This window comes from Coffea arabica, chromosome 4e (genome assembly GCF_036785885.1).
Source record: "Coffea arabica cultivar ET-39 chromosome 4e, Coffea Arabica ET-39 HiFi, whole genome shotgun sequence".
Lineage (NCBI taxonomy): Eukaryota > Viridiplantae > Streptophyta > Magnoliopsida > Gentianales > Rubiaceae > Coffea > Coffea arabica.
This window is the reverse complement of record NC_092317.1, coordinates 745,130-767,407: the sequence shown is the minus strand read 5'-3', so window position 1 is coordinate 767,407 and position 22,278 is coordinate 745,130. Positions and strand designations below refer to the sequence as shown.

At 38.6% G+C, this 22,278-nt stretch overlaps 4 protein-coding genes across 8 annotated transcripts; 1 reads left to right on the top strand and 3 right to left on the bottom strand.

Moving 5' to 3' along the window:
• Positions 1-323: 323 nt before the first annotated feature.
• Positions 324-2,315, bottom strand: LOC113741868 (dormancy-associated protein homolog 4-like). The gene is made up of 3 exons (XM_027269514.2): positions 1,642-2,315; positions 1,410-1,515; positions 324-962 (listed from the first exon to the last, which is right to left on the bottom strand). The coding sequence occupies exons 1-3, from the start codon at positions 1,937-1,939 to the stop codon at positions 935-937; spliced, it is 432 nt and encodes a 143-aa protein (XP_027125315.1). The 5' UTR covers positions 1,940-2,315; the 3' UTR covers positions 324-934.
• Positions 2,316-7,322: 5,007 nt separating this feature from the next.
• On the bottom strand, positions 7,323-11,557 carry LOC113741671 (uncharacterized). Of its 4 annotated transcripts, none has more exons than XM_072046902.1 (7): positions 10,327-11,557; positions 9,841-9,934; positions 9,518-9,591; positions 8,908-8,964; positions 8,280-8,504; positions 8,073-8,178; positions 7,323-7,966 (listed from the first exon to the last, which is right to left on the bottom strand). In XM_072046902.1, exons 1-7 carry the CDS (start codon positions 10,429-10,431, stop codon positions 7,947-7,949), a joined length of 681 nt encoding a protein of 226 aa, XP_071903003.1. In that variant the 5' UTR covers positions 10,432-11,557; the 3' UTR covers positions 7,323-7,946. The 4 variants fall into 4 exon arrangements, with proteins under 4 accessions (XP_071903003.1, XP_071903004.1, XP_027125062.1 ...); XM_072046903.1 differs by having other exon boundaries at positions 8,073-8,182; positions 10,327-11,538; XM_027269261.2 differs by having other exon boundaries at positions 7,323-8,178; positions 10,327-11,548.
• Positions 11,558-14,607: 3,050 nt separating this feature from the next.
• Positions 14,608-19,974, bottom strand: LOC113741762 (probable complex I intermediate-associated protein 30). 2 transcript variants are annotated; one of them, XM_027269383.2, is made up of 9 exons: positions 19,571-19,974; positions 18,692-18,762; positions 17,425-17,501; positions 16,577-16,690; positions 16,169-16,228; positions 15,748-15,839; positions 15,521-15,601; positions 15,209-15,307; positions 14,608-15,081 (listed from the first exon to the last, which is right to left on the bottom strand). In XM_027269383.2, the coding sequence occupies exons 3-9, from the start codon at positions 17,474-17,476 to the stop codon at positions 14,893-14,895; spliced, it is 687 nt and encodes a 228-aa protein (XP_027125184.1). In that variant the 5' UTR covers positions 17,477-17,501; positions 18,692-18,762; positions 19,571-19,974; the 3' UTR covers positions 14,608-14,892. The 2 variants fall into 2 exon arrangements, with proteins under 2 accessions (XP_027125184.1, XP_027125185.1); XM_027269384.2 differs by lacking the exons at positions 16,169-16,228; positions 19,571-19,974 and having other exon boundaries at positions 18,692-18,848.
• A 1,127-nt stretch (positions 19,975-21,101) lies between these two features.
• Positions 21,102-22,194, top strand: LOC113741763 (17.4 kDa class III heat shock protein-like). Its single transcript, XM_027269385.2, has 2 exons — positions 21,102-21,541; positions 21,667-22,194. The coding sequence occupies exons 1-2, from the start codon at positions 21,320-21,322 to the stop codon at positions 21,922-21,924; spliced, it is 480 nt and encodes a 159-aa protein (XP_027125186.2). The 5' UTR covers positions 21,102-21,319; the 3' UTR covers positions 21,925-22,194.
• Positions 22,195-22,278: the final 84 nt, after the last annotated feature.

Here is a 22,278-nt window from a genome sequence, read left to right as displayed (position 1 = left end):
CAAATTTAATACATACGCATCAATCTAGCGAGTTATTGATGATAACCTTGACAAATCTAAATAACAGAAGAACTTTAACTATTGCATTTCGAGACTTTCTCTCGATCGAAGATATGCAATTGCAGCAGCTGCCATCACCAGAGAGTGAATAAGTTCAGCTTGTGTCGTACCTTAATTCTTTTAAAATTGGGAAGCTTTCCATTTTTTTCTCTTTTATTTTGATTCAACCTAAATATCCGGTGACATCAAAATATGCTCGTCTCTAGATCGATAACACCCATCCAAAGTGTTTGTAAAACAGGCAAATAGCTGCATCCGTATCATCCGCACCACACATATACAGAAATTTCATTAATTAGCGAACACAACTCAAACAAGATACATACGTAAACTAGAGCCATGCTCTATGTACAGAAGACTCAACAAAAACACTAGTAGAAAACCAACCAAACCCCCACCACAAACACAAAACGAAGAAAAAAGGACCAAAAAATCAAGTGTCCATCTATTCTATCCACTTGATATGGCAGCGGTCCTGTCAGTGCATGCCAAGTACACTCTCTCCTACTACTACTGATCATCATATAGGTTACTACTCATCCCAGACTTGAGAAGCGGAAGCAAGGGGGCAAATCATATTCATGGCCACACAAGGCCAGGTTTACTTCTTCTGCTTCAACCTCTGCAGTTTTATTTGCCCTAACCCTCTCTCTCTCTCTTTTTTTTTTCAATATGCAGCTCGCTTTAACCATGCGGCTGTCCTATATTTACAATCAGATATATACACACACACCATGAGATATGATAAAAGAAACTTGGTTTATTTTAGTAGTATATACTTTTGGGGGGACGTATGTACAAAAAGGAATTTGCCTTGGCGGGTGTAGCTGGCATCTAATTTCCCAGACAAAAATGGTCACCTCTCGCTTCTCTATTAACGATCCAAAGCGGTTAGTACAATCCTGCAATTGTATCATTACACCACGCGTGAGAATCCTGAAACCTTACAGGTAATTACATTAGCATACCAAGTAACGTTAACAAAAACGTTTGGCCACCCCCCTCTTTTTCTTCTTCTTTTTTTTTTTCTCAAATGAATCCAGCTTTGATGTTGATTGCAATACAGATAAATTGATACCAGAAAATTATTATCCCATTTCTTTAACCGCACTAAAGAATTATCACTATATTAGCATCGTGTGATCGATATTCGATCGTACCACAGAAGAAGACAAAATATACCTCTCCGTGTATTCCTTTTTTTGTTGTTTTTTTTGTGGGGGTGGGGGGAAGGGGGGGGGGGGGGAGAAGGAGGAGGGAGTTTGAAACAATAACAAAATTGTTGCAACGAGATTATGCATAACTAAAATCAAATGAAAAACCAAAAAGGTGACGGAGAAGAAAATCACCAATCGTAGCCCGTCGGGCTTTTTGGCTCCCCTGGTTGTAAGGCTGCCGAATTGGATTTTCTCCTCGTCAACTTCTTAAAATTTCCACCATGACCAGGAGCAGTCGCTACACCACACCCAACCGGAGGCCCAAAAAAAAGAAAAGAAGCAGCAGAAAGGTTTCAAGACGAGACAACACAAATCGTTTAAAGAAAAACACCTCTGAATCCCGAGTCGCATGCAAAAGACTTACGTGAAAGTGGAGAAGTTGGGGTGGTAGAAGCAGAAGCAGCGGGAGAAGAAGGGACTGAGCCGGAATCAGGGGTAGCAGAGGCATATCGCATGGTAGGAGAGTTGCCACGGAGGATAGTAATGCTCCGTGAAACAGGGATCAGATGATCATCCACTGATCCCATCATCATGGTAGCTGGAGCAGCTGGTGCAGATGGACGAGCGCCAGAAAAGGAATTGTACTTGCGGAGTTTGCCAAGCCCGGATTCAGGTGTTGGCCCGGCAAGCGTTTCGTCCCAGAGCTTGTGGAGGAAACCCATGTGCTTTTACGGATATTTTTAGTACTGTTTCTTTTGTAACAACCGAAATAGGGTGATGCTATCTCCTGGGTTTAGCAGCACTAATACGTTGGTGACACCAAACGATATACGACTGTTACAAAGAGGAAAGAAAATGGTGTGTTTTCTTTAGAATTTTTTTTTATGCTTAAAAGCAGGAAGGAACTGTTAGGAAGTTCTTAGGCTTCTTATGGAAGAGAAGAGAAGAGAAGAGGAGGAGAGTGTAACAGAGAAAGTTGGATAAGATTGGCTGGTATGGCTTTGGGTAAGTGGGTGGCTCCGGCTAATATGGCTTGGTTTGAAGCCATTGATTTCTTAATGGAGGTCTGAGCTCCAATGTGAAGCCGAATGAGGTACGGTAGCTAATTATCAAGCGCAACGGATCTTCTGTCCCACATTCTGTATCATTCTTTATCTTATTTTTTATTATATTATTATTTTTCTTACACAAACATCATGTTTTAGTTCTTTTTTGTTTCTTTAAGATTCGATCACTATTAACCAAAATTCAGGCTCAGTCGAGCGATAAAATTCAGGCTCTCCGCTTACCTTTAATAACAAATGATAATAATAATAAGATTCTCTGTCCATCATTCAAATCTCAACTGCTTCGAGGCAATCAATACTTTGTTCATAGGTTCTTTTAGGACATAAATATGTAGTCGGTGCTCATAATATTTATGAATGTTTAAAATCACAAGTTCATATATTTTATTGTTCTTTATCATATTTTTCTTTTGAAGCTCAGCCTCAGAAGAATGTAATCCACACAAACAAAGGCAATGATAACTTGTAGAACCAAAATATATATCAAAAAATTATAGTAGGAAAAAATTTCATAAAATCAATATATATGCGGAGCCAAATTACACACATAAAATTATATGTGAAAAAATGCATCAATAATATGAAATTTTTTAATAAAATACTAATTCCTAAATAATAAATTATCATAACTTGATTCTAATAGAATTACTGATACTTTAACTTAATTAGCACACTGCTATATAATAATATGAAAATATTTATTTTTTTTTGAGTCTTGATTTAATATGCAAACCTAATTGTAGAGAAAATAGAATGACTAGTGTGAAAATTAATAAGAGATTACTTAAATTAGACGTTAAATAGACTCCTTGCATGTGAAGTTTAAGTGCGAGAGTAGTGACACCAATCATTGGTTTAGCTATTAAGCATCAAATATAGCATTAAGTGTCAATACAAAGTTTATGAATGCAAGCGATATTAATTCCTCAATATCAATTTTTAATTATTGCATGTTTATTCTAATTTGGGTACTTTATTTCATTAGGAAAAGAACTAGATATTATTTGAATCATTCATTTCATACATATAAATGTCAATTAGAAAGTACCTTAACAACAATAATATTGGTGACTTTAGTATTGACACGAGGAAATGAAGTGCAGATTAATATTCAGTCTGTGTTCAAACTTAGGAATTAGAAGCCATTTGGGTGGATATAATTTTTTTAAAAATTTTTTTAAGTATTTTGTATATGTTTGCATTAGACTTTCATATTCAATAATAGAAATAGGGTAGTAGCAAAAATGTGAAATATGGAGTGGGTAAGAAATAAGAGCTAGTGAAAATTTTAGTAGTACTAGTGAGTATTGAGGGAAATTCAGCTGTTTAGCCGCTAGTGGAGCTATGGGGAACGAGTCAGTTAGAAGCCACGAGTAGTATAGTGTAGTGTACTAGGTGTAGTGTAGCCAGATGAGAATCGAGATGAGAGGTAATAAGCAGGCGGGGGTGGTTCTTTGAGTCATTCATTCAACCGATTTTCGGAGCAAAAGATGGAGACAGGGGACGGTGACTCGGTCATATCCTTCCAAATTCGACAGGCTGGCCCCGCCATTTTCTTTCTTCCATCTTTTTTAACTTCTTCACTTCAACACGTCAATCTCGTCATCACTCATCATCAGATAAGGTTGGGTTCGGTTCCAAGTGTAAATTACCTACTTTTCCATTTTTCCTTGAGAAATTTGAGCTCCATGGGACCCGGCCCATCCCATGCTTGATGGTCACTTCGTAGATAGTAACGTACTAGTCTATTTCATTCATAAGGATTTGTGCATCCTCAATCAATTTTCCTTTCCTTCGACCTCTTTCTGTCTGTTATACGAGTAAGGTCCCGTTTGGATTGTATTTTCCGTCATTTTTCATGAAAAAATTACTGTAGCGATTTGATGTATGTGAGGAAAAAAGTTAATAGGGAAATGTGTTCACGAAAAATGACGAAATTTTTCTACGGAAAACAGCAATCCAAGCAAGGCCTAAGTTTTCCAAGTACGTGTTTGATATAAATCACAAGTCCTCGCATCATTTATTTTATGTTTGCGATTAATCTTGCTTGAATTGTTTTGATTTTCTTACGATTGAGAAGTTTTTCTCTCCCAATGTACTTCTTTTTGTTTTCATGGATTTCAAAGTCGAAGCCTCGTGATTAATGGATGTAATCTCCTTCCATTTGCACTAACATTTGAAAAAAAAAAAAGTTTCCTAAATACGCACTGCTAAACACATATCAAGATCAAGTTATCACTCTTTAGCCGCGCATTTAGATGCGATAAAGAGTTTGATTACACGCCATTTTTTTTCTGCTGCTTTCTCTTCTTTAAATAATCACCCTCGATTATATCTCTGCATTTTGTGACAAAATCAAAGCGCATGTCCCCTAGTTTTTTTTATTATTATTTTTTTTAACAAGCAAACAAATATGGGTGTACGCATGGATATGCGAACTATTAACAAATTCGATTTGCAGAATTATTTTGAAGCAATTGAGACGGATCCCATGTTCCAGTTAACAACCGGTCTTCATTCCGTACGGGCTCGTGCGTTTCCATTCCCCATTTGTGCGTGCGTAAAGGATGGCATAGATGAGCTATTAAAAGGGTGAGCCAAATGGGTTATATCAAGAATCAGCACAGTCGGTGAGACGTGATTTCTTCGGGGCCAACCCATTGGTGGCCGGCCCAAATCTAAATTAGCCCAAGTTTACATTCCGCCATCCTCTACTTAGGCTATCAGAGTATCAATCAGTCCTTTTTTTTTTTTTTGTCATCACAGGGTGTGCGGGTCAAGACCCGAAGTCGATCCGACTAATCCCCTGCAAGACAGTCCAACTTCAATCGTACAACTGTCAGTGTTTTGTCCTCAAATATGCAACATGAAACCTATCATAGCGAATTTGACTGCATTGAACCAAATTTGAGAGCCCATTTTGCAGAAATCCCAATTCCCAACTCAACTTTGTCGAGACGCTGCTCTGCCTGTAACCAATTGATTGCATTGAACATTTGAACATACGTACCCTCCCTTTGTCTTTTTACGGATCGTTGTCCCCCCAAATTTCCATCAATCCTTCCAATTATTGCTTTTAGGGAGGCGAAACTTTTCATTCTTTTTTTTTTTTTTTTTACCGCTTTATCTTCTTAGAGAAATTACTACATGCAATTACTACTGAAGCAGTAAGCCTGAATCAACCAGCCCTACTGATATTATGACTTGACCATTTCTGGAAACTTAATCAATCACCATCTACCGCCATCATTTTATAAGGGGGATTTTGTGACTCGCTCTCCCTCCTGATTAGTGTGATTTCTGTTAGTATTTGGTTGGTAAATGTCCACGGCACGCAACAAGCCTTTGAACCTTGCTGCAGGAAAACTGGCAAAGCTGGAAATTTGCCAAAACTGCAAGTAATGTTTAATCTTTCGGGACTTAATTAATACTCGTGCTTTTTTTTTTTCAACCGATAAAATGTACTAGTACTCATAAATTGCTGGTATCATCCGCCAAACAGAACAGTAGCGGTACAAGCCGACGTCTGTCGTCATATGTGCAGCCAGAAGTTGCTCGCACATGCACTTTTTTTTTTGGGGGCTGCTGCTGCTGGACCTCTGGAAACCTTGGGTGAATTGTGTGTTGCATTTACTTTGCAAATTGCATGGACGCCGTCTCCTCTCACGAATAAATTCATAAAAAACTAATTAAAAAAAAAAAGAGAACAACGGAGGGATGGTCATCGGGACCCACGCCACTCTGTTATGGTTTGTCATCAGACCGATAAGGTTGAGGGTTGCCTTCCTTTTGTACGACTAGTGTCAGTGGCGACTGAAGCAGCAGTTGGTCAAGTCAGTTTAGTTCCGCTACAGTAAGACAGTTCCGCAACTTGGCTTTTCCCTTTACCCACCTGTTCAGTTCCTTGTGGGCCCTTCACTTGCAACTTCTTAAATAATTATTTACCATCCTAATCTCTCAAGTCTCATCCCATTATATGCCACCACCGGCGGCGGCTAATGTTATTAAATTTGCCAAACTATTACATCAGAGGTCAACTGGTAGAATCGGTTGAACCGTTTTTAAAAATTTGTTGACATCAATATGATGTTATAATTATTTATATATTTTTATAAGTTTCAAAAATATTGAAATTAAGTTCTTTAGTATATTTGGTCAATTATAAAAAAATGTTTCAAAAATATTAGACTAGCAATTAAGGTTGTGTTTGGATTGCATTTTCCGTGATTTTTCATGGAAAAATTACTGTAGCGATTTGATGTATGTGAGGGAAAAAGGTAATAGGGAAATGTGATCAAAGAAAACGACGTAATTTTTCGACGGAAACCGGCAATCCAAACAAGGCCTAAATATACACCTAATGATTGTATATAAAAATGTAAATTCAAGACTAAAATATGTCCATTCACCAAAACTGCTTGAAAAACTAAATTAAAATAAATTAATGCAAGTTAAAATCACTAATTCTAAATTAATAAGATCATAGGAACGAAAACATATTGATTTAAAGATCATTCATAAAAGCGAGTGATTTTGATACTTACACTAAGTGAGTGACGTTTTCTTATTCCTATTAATAAATGAATGTGTTACAATTTCGATAATTCAAATTATGTTTGAAAGAGAGAAGAAAGAAAAATTTGAGAATAAGATCAATCAGTCGAACTGAAATCACTAATTTAACCAAATTTTGACTGTTTTAACTGATTTTTAACCAAAACATTTTTTTTTCTCCAAATCAACTTGAAAAGAAAGCCAATTCACAATCAGACCGATATCGAAGCAACCGATCTGATTCGAGTCTAACAACACTGGCAGCAGGCAGGCGCAAAAAGACTCTTGAAGATGTAAATATGCCACTACTTGATGCACGTAAAGCAAGAAAAAGATATTTTAAATTGACATAAATGTTTCTTGAAGAACGTTGTGGCATTCAAGAAATTAGACGACAGCTCAATGTGAGTAAGATAATACTTGTAACGACGAAATTTCGATCTCCTCTACCCACTTACAGAGCCAGAAGAAAGTTTTAAATTCCTTTTCCTTTTTGGTGACCAGTAGGTTGGAATTTTACTTCCTCGGCTACGAATTTGCATTTCAAAGCAGTAGCCGCGGATCTTCTCTCATTTCAATTTTTTTTTTTTTTTTTTTTTGCAATGCTGAATGCTTGAAAATAGAAATTGAAGGCCACCCCTACCATGACATCGGAATCCTAGACACCGCCGCACCCGACGCCCGCTCTGTGAAACTCTTCAACGCCACAAACCTGAACTGAATCACGGGGGATTGATCGAAAGAATACTGAAAAATGGGGAGGATCACCGATTTTTCACAGGTTTTCCAATGAAAAAAGCCAATGCCCGTGTGGCCTACATAGGCAGTGAAGTGACTCATCTGCCGCCTCGTTATGAAGGAATACAAATACCAGCTAAGTACTACCCATCCGGAATTAGAGCATTATTACAAGGCTACAACTTTCTTGTCCCACCATCACCGGATGAAAACTGAAACACTTATTGAGTCCTGCCTCAGCTCTCGAGTGTGGGATGAAACTTTCGAATTTCCACACCTCTCCTGCTATTAAATGCCTATAATCTTACGCTCCTAGGCCAATATTCTGTGTGTCTTTTTCGATCGTGAGCCAACAAAAAGGCTCTTCCATTCATGTGGTCATAAATCCAGCTGTAAAAATCATGCACAAACTTTGAACCAAATCCAGCATTAGGTGAAATTATCGTCAACATCTAGAAGAAATTACTAGGATACTTATTGAAGGAGACGTCATCACCAAAACAAATTTTCTGCTTCCTGCCGTTTCTCCTACTGCCTCCAATACTTCCCCGCGTTCTTGCCCCGGTTCCTCTTCCCATCCTGGTTTCTCCCTGATGTTCCACCTGTCTTTAGACATCGTTAATTTAGCTAGAAGATGTCAGATTTGCAATAGGAAACGGATACTCAGGAAAGACTAGTTGAGACGCAGATAAAAACAACATACCCCTATACAAAATCCATTGAACTGAGTACCCTCCACCTGAGAACTACTTGGGCTCATTTCTGAGGAATTTCTCTTGTTTTTAGCATTGTAAGTCCCACTGCACGATGCAAATGGTGGTTTAGGCGTCGTACTTTGCGAAGAACAGGAAGCAAATGCCTCGACATCACTTTGGAACATCTCCTCAAACAGCTCTTGCAATTCCTCAAAGCTCTCTTCCTGATTTTCCTGTCAATTCAAGCACTACATTTGAACACCGTACAACTCCTTAGTAAAACCTTGACAAGATGATAAACTTTGTATGAATCCTCAAACCAAACATCGGATCCGCCAACCAGCAGGCTTTCATGAGATAAACTTGACAACGGATAACCATTAAACGCGGCACTTTGTTGGTAACTATCCAGCCAGACAAAAAAAGTTTGTCCCGCCTTGTGTAACTTGCTGTTTGTATGGTTTAAGAAGAGAAAAAGAGACCCAACAAAGAAAACTGAAGTTCAAATCCCTAGATCCATCCAATCCCCTTCCCCCCCAGACAACAATGGAAAACAAGAATCTTCAATTCAAGCTACACCACGAATACATATACATAAAATAGAATAAAAACTACTACAAGGGAACAGCAACTCACCTTGGACTTGTTTTGGCTCATCATGGCCGCCATTTCGTTGAGAAAGTCTCCCATTCCCTGCATTGCATTATTGGAAAATATATGGGGAACTTCAGCCACAAAAGAAAGACCAATATATAATTGCCAAACACAATTGCACAGTTTCCATGGAACCGTTAAATAAGTTCAGCAGATTCATTTGAAAAAACAACTCAAGATTTGGTGTTCCTTTCAAAAAAAGGAGGAAGAAGATTTCTTGACCATGAAAATCCATAATATCATTTAGGTATCCCAATTGGAGTACTTATTCAAGACAATCAATTATTCTTTAAATTGAACACCCTGAACCCACTCAAAATTTCCTTGGTAGACAAATCTGCTATCGTATCGAGGACAATAAAATGATGAATTGGGATTATTAGTTTTGTCATCCGCATTGAAGCGTCTACACAACTTTTGTGGAGCTTATTGAAGGAGCGTGTGTACACGTGCCAAAGAGATTATTACTACTACTACAGAATGCAGTAGCAGTTACTAATAAATATAAAAGAAAAGGCACTGCTAAATGCGGATGGAGTACAATAAATACAAAGAGGAAAAATGTAAAGAAAGAAAGAAAGGGGGGACGTACATTTTCGTCGTCCTCATCGTCACAGTCGTAAACTCCTACGTCGTACAGAAACCTTTTGTTGGCGTCCGAAAGTACTGTCAGGTGTCAACCCAAGAATCTCGTGAGTCCAGCATTTATAACTAAGAATTATAGGACTACTGACCTTAGCATTATGATTTATGACTACTAACAACACCGATTATATGTGTTGATAAATAAACAAATATGACAGCTGAATATACCATTGAACAAACAAATACTAGTAGTAAAATTTGAACTACAAATTTTTCAAATTTTAGGGGAAAAAAAAAAAGAAAAGAAAAGAGAGAGCGATAGCGTCCTACCAGAATAGGCTTCTTGAATTGCCTGAAATTTCTTCTTGGCCTCCTCCACGCGCTTCGGATTCCCGGATGTCGAGCAACGATCTGGATGCCATTTCTATATCAAAAACCAGATTCCCCATTTCAGGAAAAGGAAAAAATTCAGCCCAAAATTTATTCTGGTCAAGACATTTGAAGCAGAACAATCATCATCTTCAATGCTTTCGCACCATCCGCATAAGCCTAACAATTTTTTGAAAAGTCCAAAAATTTTCTAACTTTGCGCTCGGATACCACTCATCACCCAATTCAGTTTTGGAAAAAATACTCGAAGATCAAAATACTAGCTCCTTCGCCCTCGCCACCCCACACCACCTAAAGAATAAAATAAAACAAAGATGCCTTCTTTACACGCCTATGGCATTGATCGACAATCGACAATCTGTTTATCGTAATTTATTTCTGATTTGGTTATTTAAATTCACAGAATTAAGAGGTTCAAATGCTGACCAGTGCGAGTTTCTTGTAAGCATTCTTGAGCTCTGCAGCACTGCATTCCTTCTTCAGCCCCAAAACAGCATAAAAATCACTTCTTTTATCATCTGCTGCAGCCATTTCCGGACACCCAAACAAAAGCAAAAACTGAGACAAAAGAGACCTGCCCCCAACCCCCCACAAGCCACAATCCCTCCTCTGCTGTTTCTTGTCGACAAATTTTCTGGGCAAATGTATGACCCTTAAAACCCAGCGTAAAGATTAGAATATCTTTTCACGTAATTATGGGTTGTTTGGGCTTTTTTTTGAATGTAACAGGGAGCCATAGCATTGTTGAGAGAGAGAGAGAGAGAGAGAAGAGGAGAACAGAGTCTTGGTTGATTTGGGGCGGCGGTGGGGGGCGAGATGAACTGTGCAATACAAATGTCTCTTGAGTCAGTCAGGCAGACTATTCCTTCACGCTAAGGCAAACGAAGGCTCCAGAAAAGGGTTTATTTATATGGAGTTAGGCTGCTAGGTGGGGAGATTAAAAAACCTTAAAAGCTTTAACAAAGAACAAGGAAAAAAAGGCAAGGTAAGGAATTGTGTAACATACTTGTTTGTTCGTGTGACCTGGATGAGGATGGTCTCGGTTGAACGGCTATGATTTGATTAGGAGGATAGATATTTTTATCGTACTCTGCCTCCAGAAAGTTCTGTATTAACTGTTTTCATAATGTTGTTTTTTGTTTTGATGGCTACTGATATACTACTGCTAAAGCTACTAGTGAGGGGTGACAAGTGAGTGGGGAGGAGGAGGACGATAAATTAAAGGATGCAAACGATGATAGCCCAAAGGCCCTTTTGAGTTTTCATCCGACATGTTGCAGGATATTTGGGTGGGGGCTGTTTTACGTTAAACACGAAAAGGCAGTAGGCCCCACAGTATTAAAGCCCTTTGCAAGCCCACTCAAATCCCTGTTTGGAAGCCAGGTTTTTGGACAAGTTTTTTACCTATTAGTTTTTTAATAACTTTTGCTACATGAACCCCACCTACACACTTAAAATATCCAAAACATAAAAAAAAAAAAAAAATTCCCTTTCCCTTCTCTTCTTCTTCTTCCTCCCCCACCCCAACCGACCACTACCTTCGTCGCCGGCCACCACCTCCGCCGTCGGATCCGGCACCGATCACCTCTTCCGGTGCCGGTCTTCTTTTTTTTTTTGCTCTTTTTCCCTCTCCCCCTCTTCCTCCCCTGCCATCCTCCCCTCTATCTTTTTTTTTCTCTCTGCGTCTGCCCCACTCCTCCCCCACCACCCTTCCCCTTCCCCTCTGGCCGATCTGGTCGCTAGACCAGATCGCACAGGGGAGGGTGAGCGTGGCGGGGGAAGGGGAGGAGGGGGAAAAGGAAAATTGCCCCAAAAAAAAAAATTCATTTCGTTGCTTCATCTGCCGGCAAGAGCAAGGAAAAGAGACGGGAGAAGAGAGAGAGAGGGAAAATGTGAAAAAAAGAAAGGGGCAGAGGGAAGGTGAGAAGCGAGAAGAGGAACAGGGGAAGGGGAAGGGGCAGAGAGGGTGGCGGGGGAGAGGGGAGGAAAGGGATGGTGGGCATAGGGAGGTGGCGGGGGAGGGAGTGGGAGGGGTGGCGGCCCAAGGGGGGTGGCGGGCAGAGGGGAGGAAAGGGGTGGCGGGGGAGGGAGAGGGAGGGGGGAGAGGAGAAGAGAAAAAAAAAGAGAGGTGGTGTTAGCGGAGGTGCTGGAGGTGGGAGGCAGAGGTAACAGGGAAGGGGGAGGGGGAAGGAAGAAAAATAAGAAGAAGAGAGGCAAGAAAAGAGAAAGAGAAAAAGAAAGAAAACAAAAGGGAAAAAAAAAAATTTCACCTTACAAAAACTTCTACAAAATTTTTCACATTAAAAAAACTTTTATAAAAAAATTTTTCACCTTACAAAAATTTTTCAGAAACTTCTACGGTGCACTACAGTAAAGTTTTAGATAAACTTCCAAAAAACTCAGGTTCCAAACAGGCCCCCAATTTGCAGAAGTACTTCCTTGTTTGATCAAGTAAGTGAGTAAGTGCACCTATCAGGCTGTAAACCAGGCAGCAATAATTCTGGAATAGGTTGCAATTCCCTGTATGCTCGAGTACTGTTCACGTGAGTCATTACATTGCATGTTTGATTGAATGTGTTTTCGTTTCATTAATCAACTTTGAATCATTTGAGATGGTTATTTGTCACTTACCATCTACGCAAAACTCCCATGCGCTTCTTCGTCCACTAATCATATATAATTATCTCGAAGCTTCATTGACAGCATTGAATAAAATATACTAATATGCATGTATTAACCTATTGATTGATGACAATCTGCATGTTTACGTATGTTCTCAGTTGCTGCTAGCCTTTTATATATATATATATATATATATATATATATATATGGATAAGAAAACAAACAAGAAATCTTTCTTCGTCATATCATAAAACATTTGTTATATAACCTCAAAAACGACCAAGAAAAAGCATCACATGACCAGTTGAGGTAGTGGGGGCATGGCAGGGGATCCGACACGAAAGATAATAATACCAGGATTAGTCAGTGGCGACGATCAACCGCCAAGATTGATGGGTGCTGACAACGTTGTTAAAGATGATATGATATGATTAGGTGCACGAAATATCAGAGATGAAAATGTGGTTGGTTCAAGCGTAAGTTCATGAACTAAAAAAGTTTTTTTTTTTTTCTTCTTTTTCCTAAAAAGGCGGAAGTTCATGATGGGCAGAGAACCTCTAAATGTGTGCATGCTTTTTTTTTTTTTTAAATAAAAATAAAAATAAAAGAAAGTGAAACAAAAAAGGAAAAAAATGACGAATAAGCCAACAGGTTAAACGCCAAGAGTACCTCTAACTGTGTGCGTGTTTTTAGAAATGAGCAACGCGCAAGTAGTTTGATTAAAAAATATGCTAACAAAAAGTAGTCATGACTCACAGCTGCTGCTCGATCGAAGTCACCTGCTGAACAGACAAAAGCTTATAGCCGACGACTACGCCAATGTGGTCTTAAATTAATTCTACGAAGACGACAAAAAAACCTGCCTGGTGGAGAATGCGCTAATTGCAGAAAAAATAAATATGTAAAAAAGGGAAAAAAAAAAAGAAAGAAAGAAAGGCGAGTGGTGGACGAGCAGCTGATGGAAAGAAAATGCTAATTAAGTAGGGGAATGGCCATGCATGATGCAACTGGGCAAGGATTCATCTCTTCTGATGATGAGATCCTCCCAATCCCCAATTTTCGTATTGTACCTACCGTGCATTGTCCCCTTCATCCAACTTGCTCATTTTGTTCCTCCATTTTCGAGCAGGAAGTGGATGCAACTATCTAATTAGTAAAAAGAGTTAAGGAAAACAAATAAAAAAAAAAAAAATTTTTAAAAAAAGGGGAAAAAGAAGAAACAGATTGAATTGAACCGGGACGGCGACAATAATGAATGGCCCTGTCCTTGCTTAGTTGCTTAAGTTGGATTTGATAACCCGTGGTGGGACCGGGCGGGGGGCAGCATTTTGCACGTACCAAAAATTAGATTCAGCCTAGAATGAAAAAGGCTAAGGACTTTTTCTGGTTGTTTGGTTGGCTGATCCCTGCTGTTCCGTCGATCCATGACAGCTGAGCGGAGAGCCCTCAAGGGGGACCGACACATAGTATTGTTTAAGATGAGAAATGCCCACGTGATTTTCAGCCCAAAAGTGTTGGAAACTGCTGGATTCTCACGTGTCCGATGCCTTTTCTTTGGATGAAATCAATCAATGTAGCCAAAGATATTTTTTCTCAGTTGTCAAATATGCTCCGCTACAGCCACAAACAAAACGTCCACTCTCCTTAACGCATCAAAATCAATATTGATCTTCCACTGCTGCTGCTGCTACTACTACAAGTGTGTACCCATTGATTGATCATATGCTCACGCAACAACAGAACAGTGAAACTGAAAAAAGATCTTCATCTGACGAAGAGTCACCAAAAGAGCAGAGATACTCCACAATTGATCAGCATCATTCCAGCGAGAGAGTATCCTGCAGAACCAATGAAACAAAAACAAAACAAAACAAAAAAAAATCCTTCAGCCAATGCAGCCTAAATGTTACAACGTTGCACCCTACCTAATGTACTCAAAGTCGCTCGGATTCGATTCTAATGTTCGCAGCATTTGTCATTGCAATCGCTCGCTCCTATCTGCTGCTGCTCAAGAAGTCCTGTTCTGGACTTAAATTGTTTCAAGTAGGGTAACTCTTAACGATGAAAACCCCTTTACAGACTTGATTTGCAAATAATAACGAACCATTCACGTAGAGTAGCAACTCAGAAGATAGTGCGGCCACAAGACATGATGACACACAGAAGAAGTCCTGTGTGTGTATCATTCCCATCACTACTATTCATCAAAGCTATAACAAAAGAAAGGAAAAAAGAAGAAGAAGAAGCTCTGCGACAAAATTTGTTGTGAATGGTGAGCAGAATACTAAGCTGTGTTTTGTTAAAAGACAAACAAGATCATCCATATACACGAGTCTCATATTTAGTGCCACAAACATTCTTCATAGGGAATCACTGCGTTCTAAAGGCTTTGATCCAATCGATTTCCACTCGAAAATCACCTGGACCAGTCCTAGCACCTGGAACTCCACCTTCTGCGTTAACAGAAAACGACATGCCAACAACTCGAGAAGGATTCATCTCCAAATTTGCGTCAATAACATTCCCTCTCCACGTTGGCAAATACCGAGCAATGGGTATCTGTAAAGCACAACGTAACCTAAATTCAGCAACTAAGAAGTAAACCATATTCAAGGAAATATATTTATTCAGTTAATGTGGTCCTGATTTCTTAATGCAAGAAGGAAAAGAGCCGAAGGACACTTACCTTAGCTATATACCAGTTGTCTTTAGGCACAAAGACAAATGCTTGCCACGAGTTATCTTCATGTTGTGCTGGAGAATTCACCCAATTCTCCGTATAAATCTGCACTTACATTGAAATAAGGCTCAGCAATCTCTTTCCAACCTCATAGTCAATTAAGGGATGGTAATCACCTCCCTATTGCTTCTATGCACCCATTTTGATTGGTTTATGCATGCACAGTTCCCCACAGAAATGAATACCACAACCGGCCCAGCATACAAAACGAATGCCACTAAAGATAATTGCAAGTCAGAAATGAAGTGTGGAACTCACAGTAGAAATATAGCATCTCCCATCTCCTTTAAGTTTTAGAGCTATTGTGTCATATGATTCCAAGTCAATAAAGCCATCAAACTGGGAAAGGAGAGAGCGAAAAATAATTACACAAGCAAAGCCATGGAATATGAATAAAATTTGGAAAAGATGCATGTGGATTACACTCATTGCAGTCTTATTAATCTATGTTTCTGGATGCCTAAGCATGTTGGGATAGCCGTTACCTTTCTAGAACGCATGCCACAGAAGCCACTTCGACTGATGTTCCACCTTGAACCCTCAGAAAGATCAGAAGAAAGGTTCCCAGAAAATATTCCTACACAAAATAAAGGCATAAATTAAGAAACCAAAATATATACTTATAATGCAGACTCGTAATAGCCGATGAGATGTTGTATCACTAGCCTCATTTTCTGAATGCTTAATGAACTAGATTTTCAATTTTCAGTAGCTCAACAAGACATTTAACACATTTAATGTAAACCACAGGAAGTTTTTAATTTAGCTGATGAGGCCTTATATTAGTCATTACTTAATTACCCTACAATGAAAGTATCTAAGTACAACAATGTGTACAAAATGGGCAACTGAAGGAAAAGCAAATTCAAGCTGCAGTGTGGCAAGAGGCTGTAAAATTTTACAGACCGGTAGTAACACTTGATGCATTTCCAACATTTTTGATTTCTAGAGATGCTGTAGACAGACCTGGCACATTATAAACAACAAATACATGAGTTCCCTGACAAATTCCACAAGTACAGCATGTAACAAAGCAAACTGTCTTCATTAAGCAAAAAAATTGACAAATGGGAAAAACTGGTAAATTCAGTAAAATATCATGCTTCAACTCTGAGAAACATTAGTGCACTTTCTTCTTTCACGATGTTCTAGAGATCTATGTAGCCCCATGTATGTATCACAGATTTTTTTTAGAACAAAGTACATGAAATATGAACCCAAAAGAGCAGTTAGATTAACTGACAAAAACAAGAACCATAAAGAATCTTGTATAAGAAAATTCTGGCACTCACACCTATAACTGTCAATACACACCTCCATACTCGGAATCGGAATAGAGATGCCACTTTTTAAGCTCATCCTTTGAATTAAAGCTAAATATGTATTTTTCACTTGGTGGAATCCAGTCATCGACGTTCCAAGTTAGAGCTGCAAGATGCGAACAGGGCAAATAAGTGAACCAGATAGAGAACATGAAGAGATATTCAAATGAACCATGTAAAAAACATGATTTACTCCAAGCAAATACATAACCATATAATGATAAAACCCGTGATCAGTTATATCATAGTGAAAGCTAAAGCAAAAAGACAACCATGATGGCAGAAATAAGCGGAGAGAGTCTCTCGGGAGGAGCATACAAGAATACTAAGGCATCACTTTGCAAAGAGAAATGCAGCGACGACCTATGAGCGGAACAAGGTCATACACAGACATGCTTAAACTCATGAATCATTGACAAAAACTTAAAAGTGGAAGCTCCAAATTATTCTGGCATCCAACAACATACTTAACCTTTTAATCAGTAAGATTAATAGAATGACCAACTGGCCTTGAGACGTCAAAGTACTGGACAAACATACCCGAGTTGAAGATCTGAATGGAACGCACATGCAACATATCTTAGATATACTTACCAGCAGCAATTAAAAATCACATGGACTGTCAGTCTGACGGAGGACGAATAGGAAAACAGATAAGAAACTTCCTGAATACAACAAACTATGTGGTAGCACTGAAGATGCCTCATGATGCATAGTATTCATGGTAACTAACAACAGACATGTGAAAGCAATTGCTCTCTAAAAGAGCAAACAAAGAGGAATTTTTGTACTTAGATATTGACACCACAATCCGAACAGTAGTTGAAAGTTATCTCGTACCTTTTTTAGTAGCATTAACAGAAGCCTGCCATAATCCACGGAACCTTGACATCTCTCTACTGGTCCTTCAAGATGCCCTATGACATGAAGATAAAAAAAAAAAAAAAAAAAAAAAGTTTCATATTTCCAGGTGCAGACACCAAAAGAGAAAGCCAGATAACAGAAAGAATAGAAGCATCATAAAAGAAGAGATAGTTTAGATTATGAAGGTTGGACAAATGAAGCACACAAGTGGTAGATTATCCTGAGAAGCAATTGAACTAGGTCTATCATACTTCCATCATAACAATACCTTTAATATAAAATGAGAATAAAACTGAAGAGGAAGTTGAGAATATATGCATTTGTTGTTAAGAACGGATAGCAGTTTTGACAAAAAAGAATTCTGAAAGAACGACATTGCACAAAGCATACATACACTAGGAAATAAATCGTTGCAGGAGAAAATGCACATAAGGTCCAATGATGTTTCATTTACCAAAAACTCTCTCACAGCTGTTTGTCAGGAGTAAATTTCCCATGGATAAGTGTTAATGATGAAATTTTTTTGCTAATACATCACTAACAAACTGGAAGAAATACATGCAAACTAGCCTCCAACTCTGGCTGATTGAAAACTTACAACTAATTATATGGCAGTATCAGCATTTATCTGTCTGATAAGTCAACTTTTAACATATGTTCGTGGGCTTGTAATTTGTTCGGGACAAAATAAAAAGAAAAATGAATTTGTGGACATGAAAGAAACTCTGATATCAGTTTGAGAGATGTATACATATTTCACCGCCCTTAATGCTAGTATAAAAATGCCAGCTTTATCAGCTGCATACGATAAGGAGTAAATTCCCTAAAAAGAACAACGTGAAAAAAGAACTCAAATGAGCAATGACAAACTGTATAGCCCATCATAGAAATAACAAAAAAGATGCAATCTTTGAGCTTAATCAAAGAAAATCAAGGGATATTGGTAATGTTGCAGCCTTGAAAGCTACTAACTGAAAATGAGGGTAATAAGATAGCTTTTAGATCACTTGAACTCTCAAACATCAAAATACAGAGAAACCAAGACTTTTTAGATTCACAATAGAACTAAAAACTGTTATTTTGTGCGAAAGAATTGAGGAGACTGGACTACGTCAGCAGATGAACAGGCACCTCACCTTGAGTTAAAAAAAAAAAAGCATCAATTTTTCTAATTTTTTTCAATCCAACATGAATTAGGAAACGGTGAGGGAAATTTGGAGAGCTGAGGGAAAAGAGGTAATACCTGTATTGGAGACGTCCAGGTGTTGGCATCGCCGTCAACCGGGCGGTGCTCTTAGCAGAAGCGGCGAAAAACTGAATAGTTAGGATTTCGTTACTGCCACACAGAAGGTGCGAGGAGGAGGAGGAGAGGGAGCAAAGGAAGGGAAGAGTGAACTATCAAATTTCAGAAAATTACAAAACTTACCCTCAACTTTTAATATTTTGCAAAACAACCTCAACTTGTAATCTGGATAGTGGATACGTGTATACTATATAAAATTTGAAATTTATTATTGAACCATCCCATGCAAGTCCGAAATGATTAATGGCTTTCTCTCCTATTGGTCATTAACCTATTGGATGCAGTCATGGAAATACTCAGATGCACCTGTTGATAAAAGGATCTCCCTCCCGACGGCTCTAGTCTTCTAGATGGAATATAAGGGCACAGATTGCCTCCAAATTTGAAACATGTTAAAATTTATGATAGATTCAAAATGAATACAACAAAATCAAGATGAGACAATAATGACGGGATTAGAATATTGAAAGCATAGGCTGGTCATCTTTTGTGGCAAGGGCATGGAATATCTACCTCCTAATCCTAATCCTAATCCTAATTCCTAACAGGAGGAAGCTAGCTTATAAGTAATATCTATGCCACGCTAGTAAATTAAAGATATAGCTAATCAACCTCAAACTCACTCTTAATAGGGCCGGGGGCATGTGTTTGTGAGTAAGATTAAGCGCTCCAGAGAATATTTGCTTAATTCAGATCAGACCTCAGAGAGACAGTTGCAGGCAGGAGGATATGATATGGGAGTTAAAACTTGCATGTTATGCAGGATGATGAATAGTTTCGGAGCAAATATAAGACGGCTGAGAAGATTAAGATCACCACCTGCTCTAACGCCAAGAGGTTATATTAATTCCAGTTTCAGTGGGTATGAATGGTGAAGCGCAGCTTTTTCTTGGAGTTGTTGCGTAGATCAGCTGAGGAGTACGGATTCACTAGTCAAGGCGTTCTCAAGATCCCTTCTTGTGAAGCTAAAGCTTTCGCGGAACGGATGACTGTTACTCCTAAAAGAGCCAACAATCCAAAGGTGCTCAAGATTCCACCCGCAGCTAAACATTATTAGCATTATTGATCTGTGGCCAGTTAAGCTTTCCGGCGACTTTGGCAGTATATGCTTTTAGTAGTAGTAGTAGTATATCTCCGCCGTGTTTTCAGATCAAGTTGCCTTTAAATTTGTGTAAATTTCATGCTCTGATGGATCTACCCGGTGGAATATTTCGTTTGAAACCATCAAAGGAGTGTTGTAAAATTAGGCGCATGATGCAGCTCGGGCACCATATACATTGATCCAAATGGGTTTGTTGGATTCGTCCAAACTATCCACATGGCGCTTCTGCTTAATTATGATGATTATTTTTCTAAACTTTAGGGTGGGACGAACTTTAAAATAGAACACTTCAATTCCTAAAGCATAAACTATACCACATTTTAGTTCCTAAAATATAAAGATATCCACTTTAATTAGTCTTTATAATATAAAATTTGTTCCACCTAAATGTAAAAAGTTGTCTCGCTTATGTCGATAATTCTAATTAGGCGAGACAAAAATTTTATATATTATGAATTTAATTAGTGCAAATTAAGTTTCAAGGTTCAAAGTAGACATTCGAGTATATGTGAAAAATGCAAAGTGAATTAACCAAAAAATAATAGGCAAATGATACTTACATTCTAAAAAAAAAAAAAGTTTCTAGCACTCCGCTCTTACCTATTATTATTGAAAATGACATAAATACCTATGCATTACATTCTCTGACAAATTAAATGTCAAAATTGCCCTCGATGCATAATTTAATGATCATTTTGTATTATTTTTGTGGAGACTTTTACACTCTTGATGACAAAGTCTTAAATATTAGAAAAGAAAAAAGGAAAAGTATGAAATTGTTCAAAGTTATAGAAATTAACATAAAAAATAATGAACAAACTAAAAAAGCAATAAGCAACTCACAAAATCTAGTATTTTAGTCGAGGATTACCAAACAGTTCATAATTGAACGGTCTTTTATTTCTTCCATCATTTGTTGTACAATAATTTAACATTAAGTTAAGAGTGAGGAGAACTAAGTGGATTAAAGAGACAAAATAGAGAGAGATAGTGATGAATTCATGAAGGGGCAAATTCGTCTCATAAAATATTTCATAAGTTATATTATTGTGTCATTCCATTAAGCAAAAAAGAACGGTGCGGTGTCAGGAGTCAGCAGAGATTTTTTATTATTATTTTTTAGCACAAATCATTCGATATATAAAAAAGGTTATTGATAGTCATTGCTTGGCTACCAAATTTTGAAACGTGGACGCACAAACGTTGCTGATAGTGATGGCCCCAATCCAAGTGTCCCTCCGATGCCGATACTCTGCAATGAGTCGGGAGACTTCTAGACTTTTTCAATGCTGCCCTCTCGAACTTTCCTCCATTCCCCTTAATTACTCCTCCAAGCTCCAGACCAGCTACTCCTCCATGGTTCTAAAGCAACTTGACTTCGTGCAAATCAATTACACTTCTTAGAAGTAGCAGCATTCATTCATTCGGTTTCTGGGCAGCTTGGTTCTAAGGCATCACAGCACAACATGAGCACTGTGGTGGAAGCAATAAATCATCTTTTCAATTTCCCAGAAACCCTTGACAAATTCTTGCTCAATTCGTCTTCCCGGGCAGGGGAAGGGGCTGGCAGTGTTGCCAATGACAGCAGGGGAGGAGTAGGTTCCCTCCCAGCAGTTGACATTCTTGATTCGCCCAAGGCTTACGTCTTCTACGTGGATGTTCCTGGCTTGTCCAAGTCTGACATTCAGGTAATAATACTACATCCCCAATTATGCCATTACTACTACTACTGCTACTGTTTTCAGGCCAAAAGGAAAGCTACATACTAATGAAGTAGTATGCTGGCTGACAATGTATTTGTCTTTGGGAGCAGGTGACTTTGGAAGATGAGAACACATTGGTGATCCGGAGTAATGGGAAGAGGAAGCGTGAAGATGGCGAAGAGGAAGGCTGCAAGTACATAAGGTTGGAGAGGAGTGCACCCCAGAAGTTGTCGAGGAAGTTCAGATTACCCGACAATGCTAATGCGTCTGCCATTTCTGCCAAATGTGAAAATGGGGTCTTGACCGTGACTGTGGAGAAGCTGCCTCCTCCACCCAAGTCCAAGACCGTTCAAGTTGCTATTTCCTAGGCGGTGCCTGTGTCCACAGTAACATCAACTTGCTCCTAACGATGGCGATTTCTGAGTGTCTGGGCTGTACTCTTGCTCCTCCAATGAAGTCACGAGGCCCTTTTTTTTTTTTTTTTTTTTTTTTTTTTTGGGGATTCGCTAGTTCGATGTACTGAATATAATAGCAAGCAGTAGTAAATTTGTCTTGAACGCTTTAAAAGTGCTTTGATTTATCTGGACCCTTTGGAAGAGGATGGATTTAAGGGGCTTATACTTGCCTCGTTTCGTAAACTCTCTTACCTCGAGCTTATTTTATTTGATATCATTACCGTCTTTTGTACCAAAAATGAATGCTTTAGAAGTTTGCTCGTCATC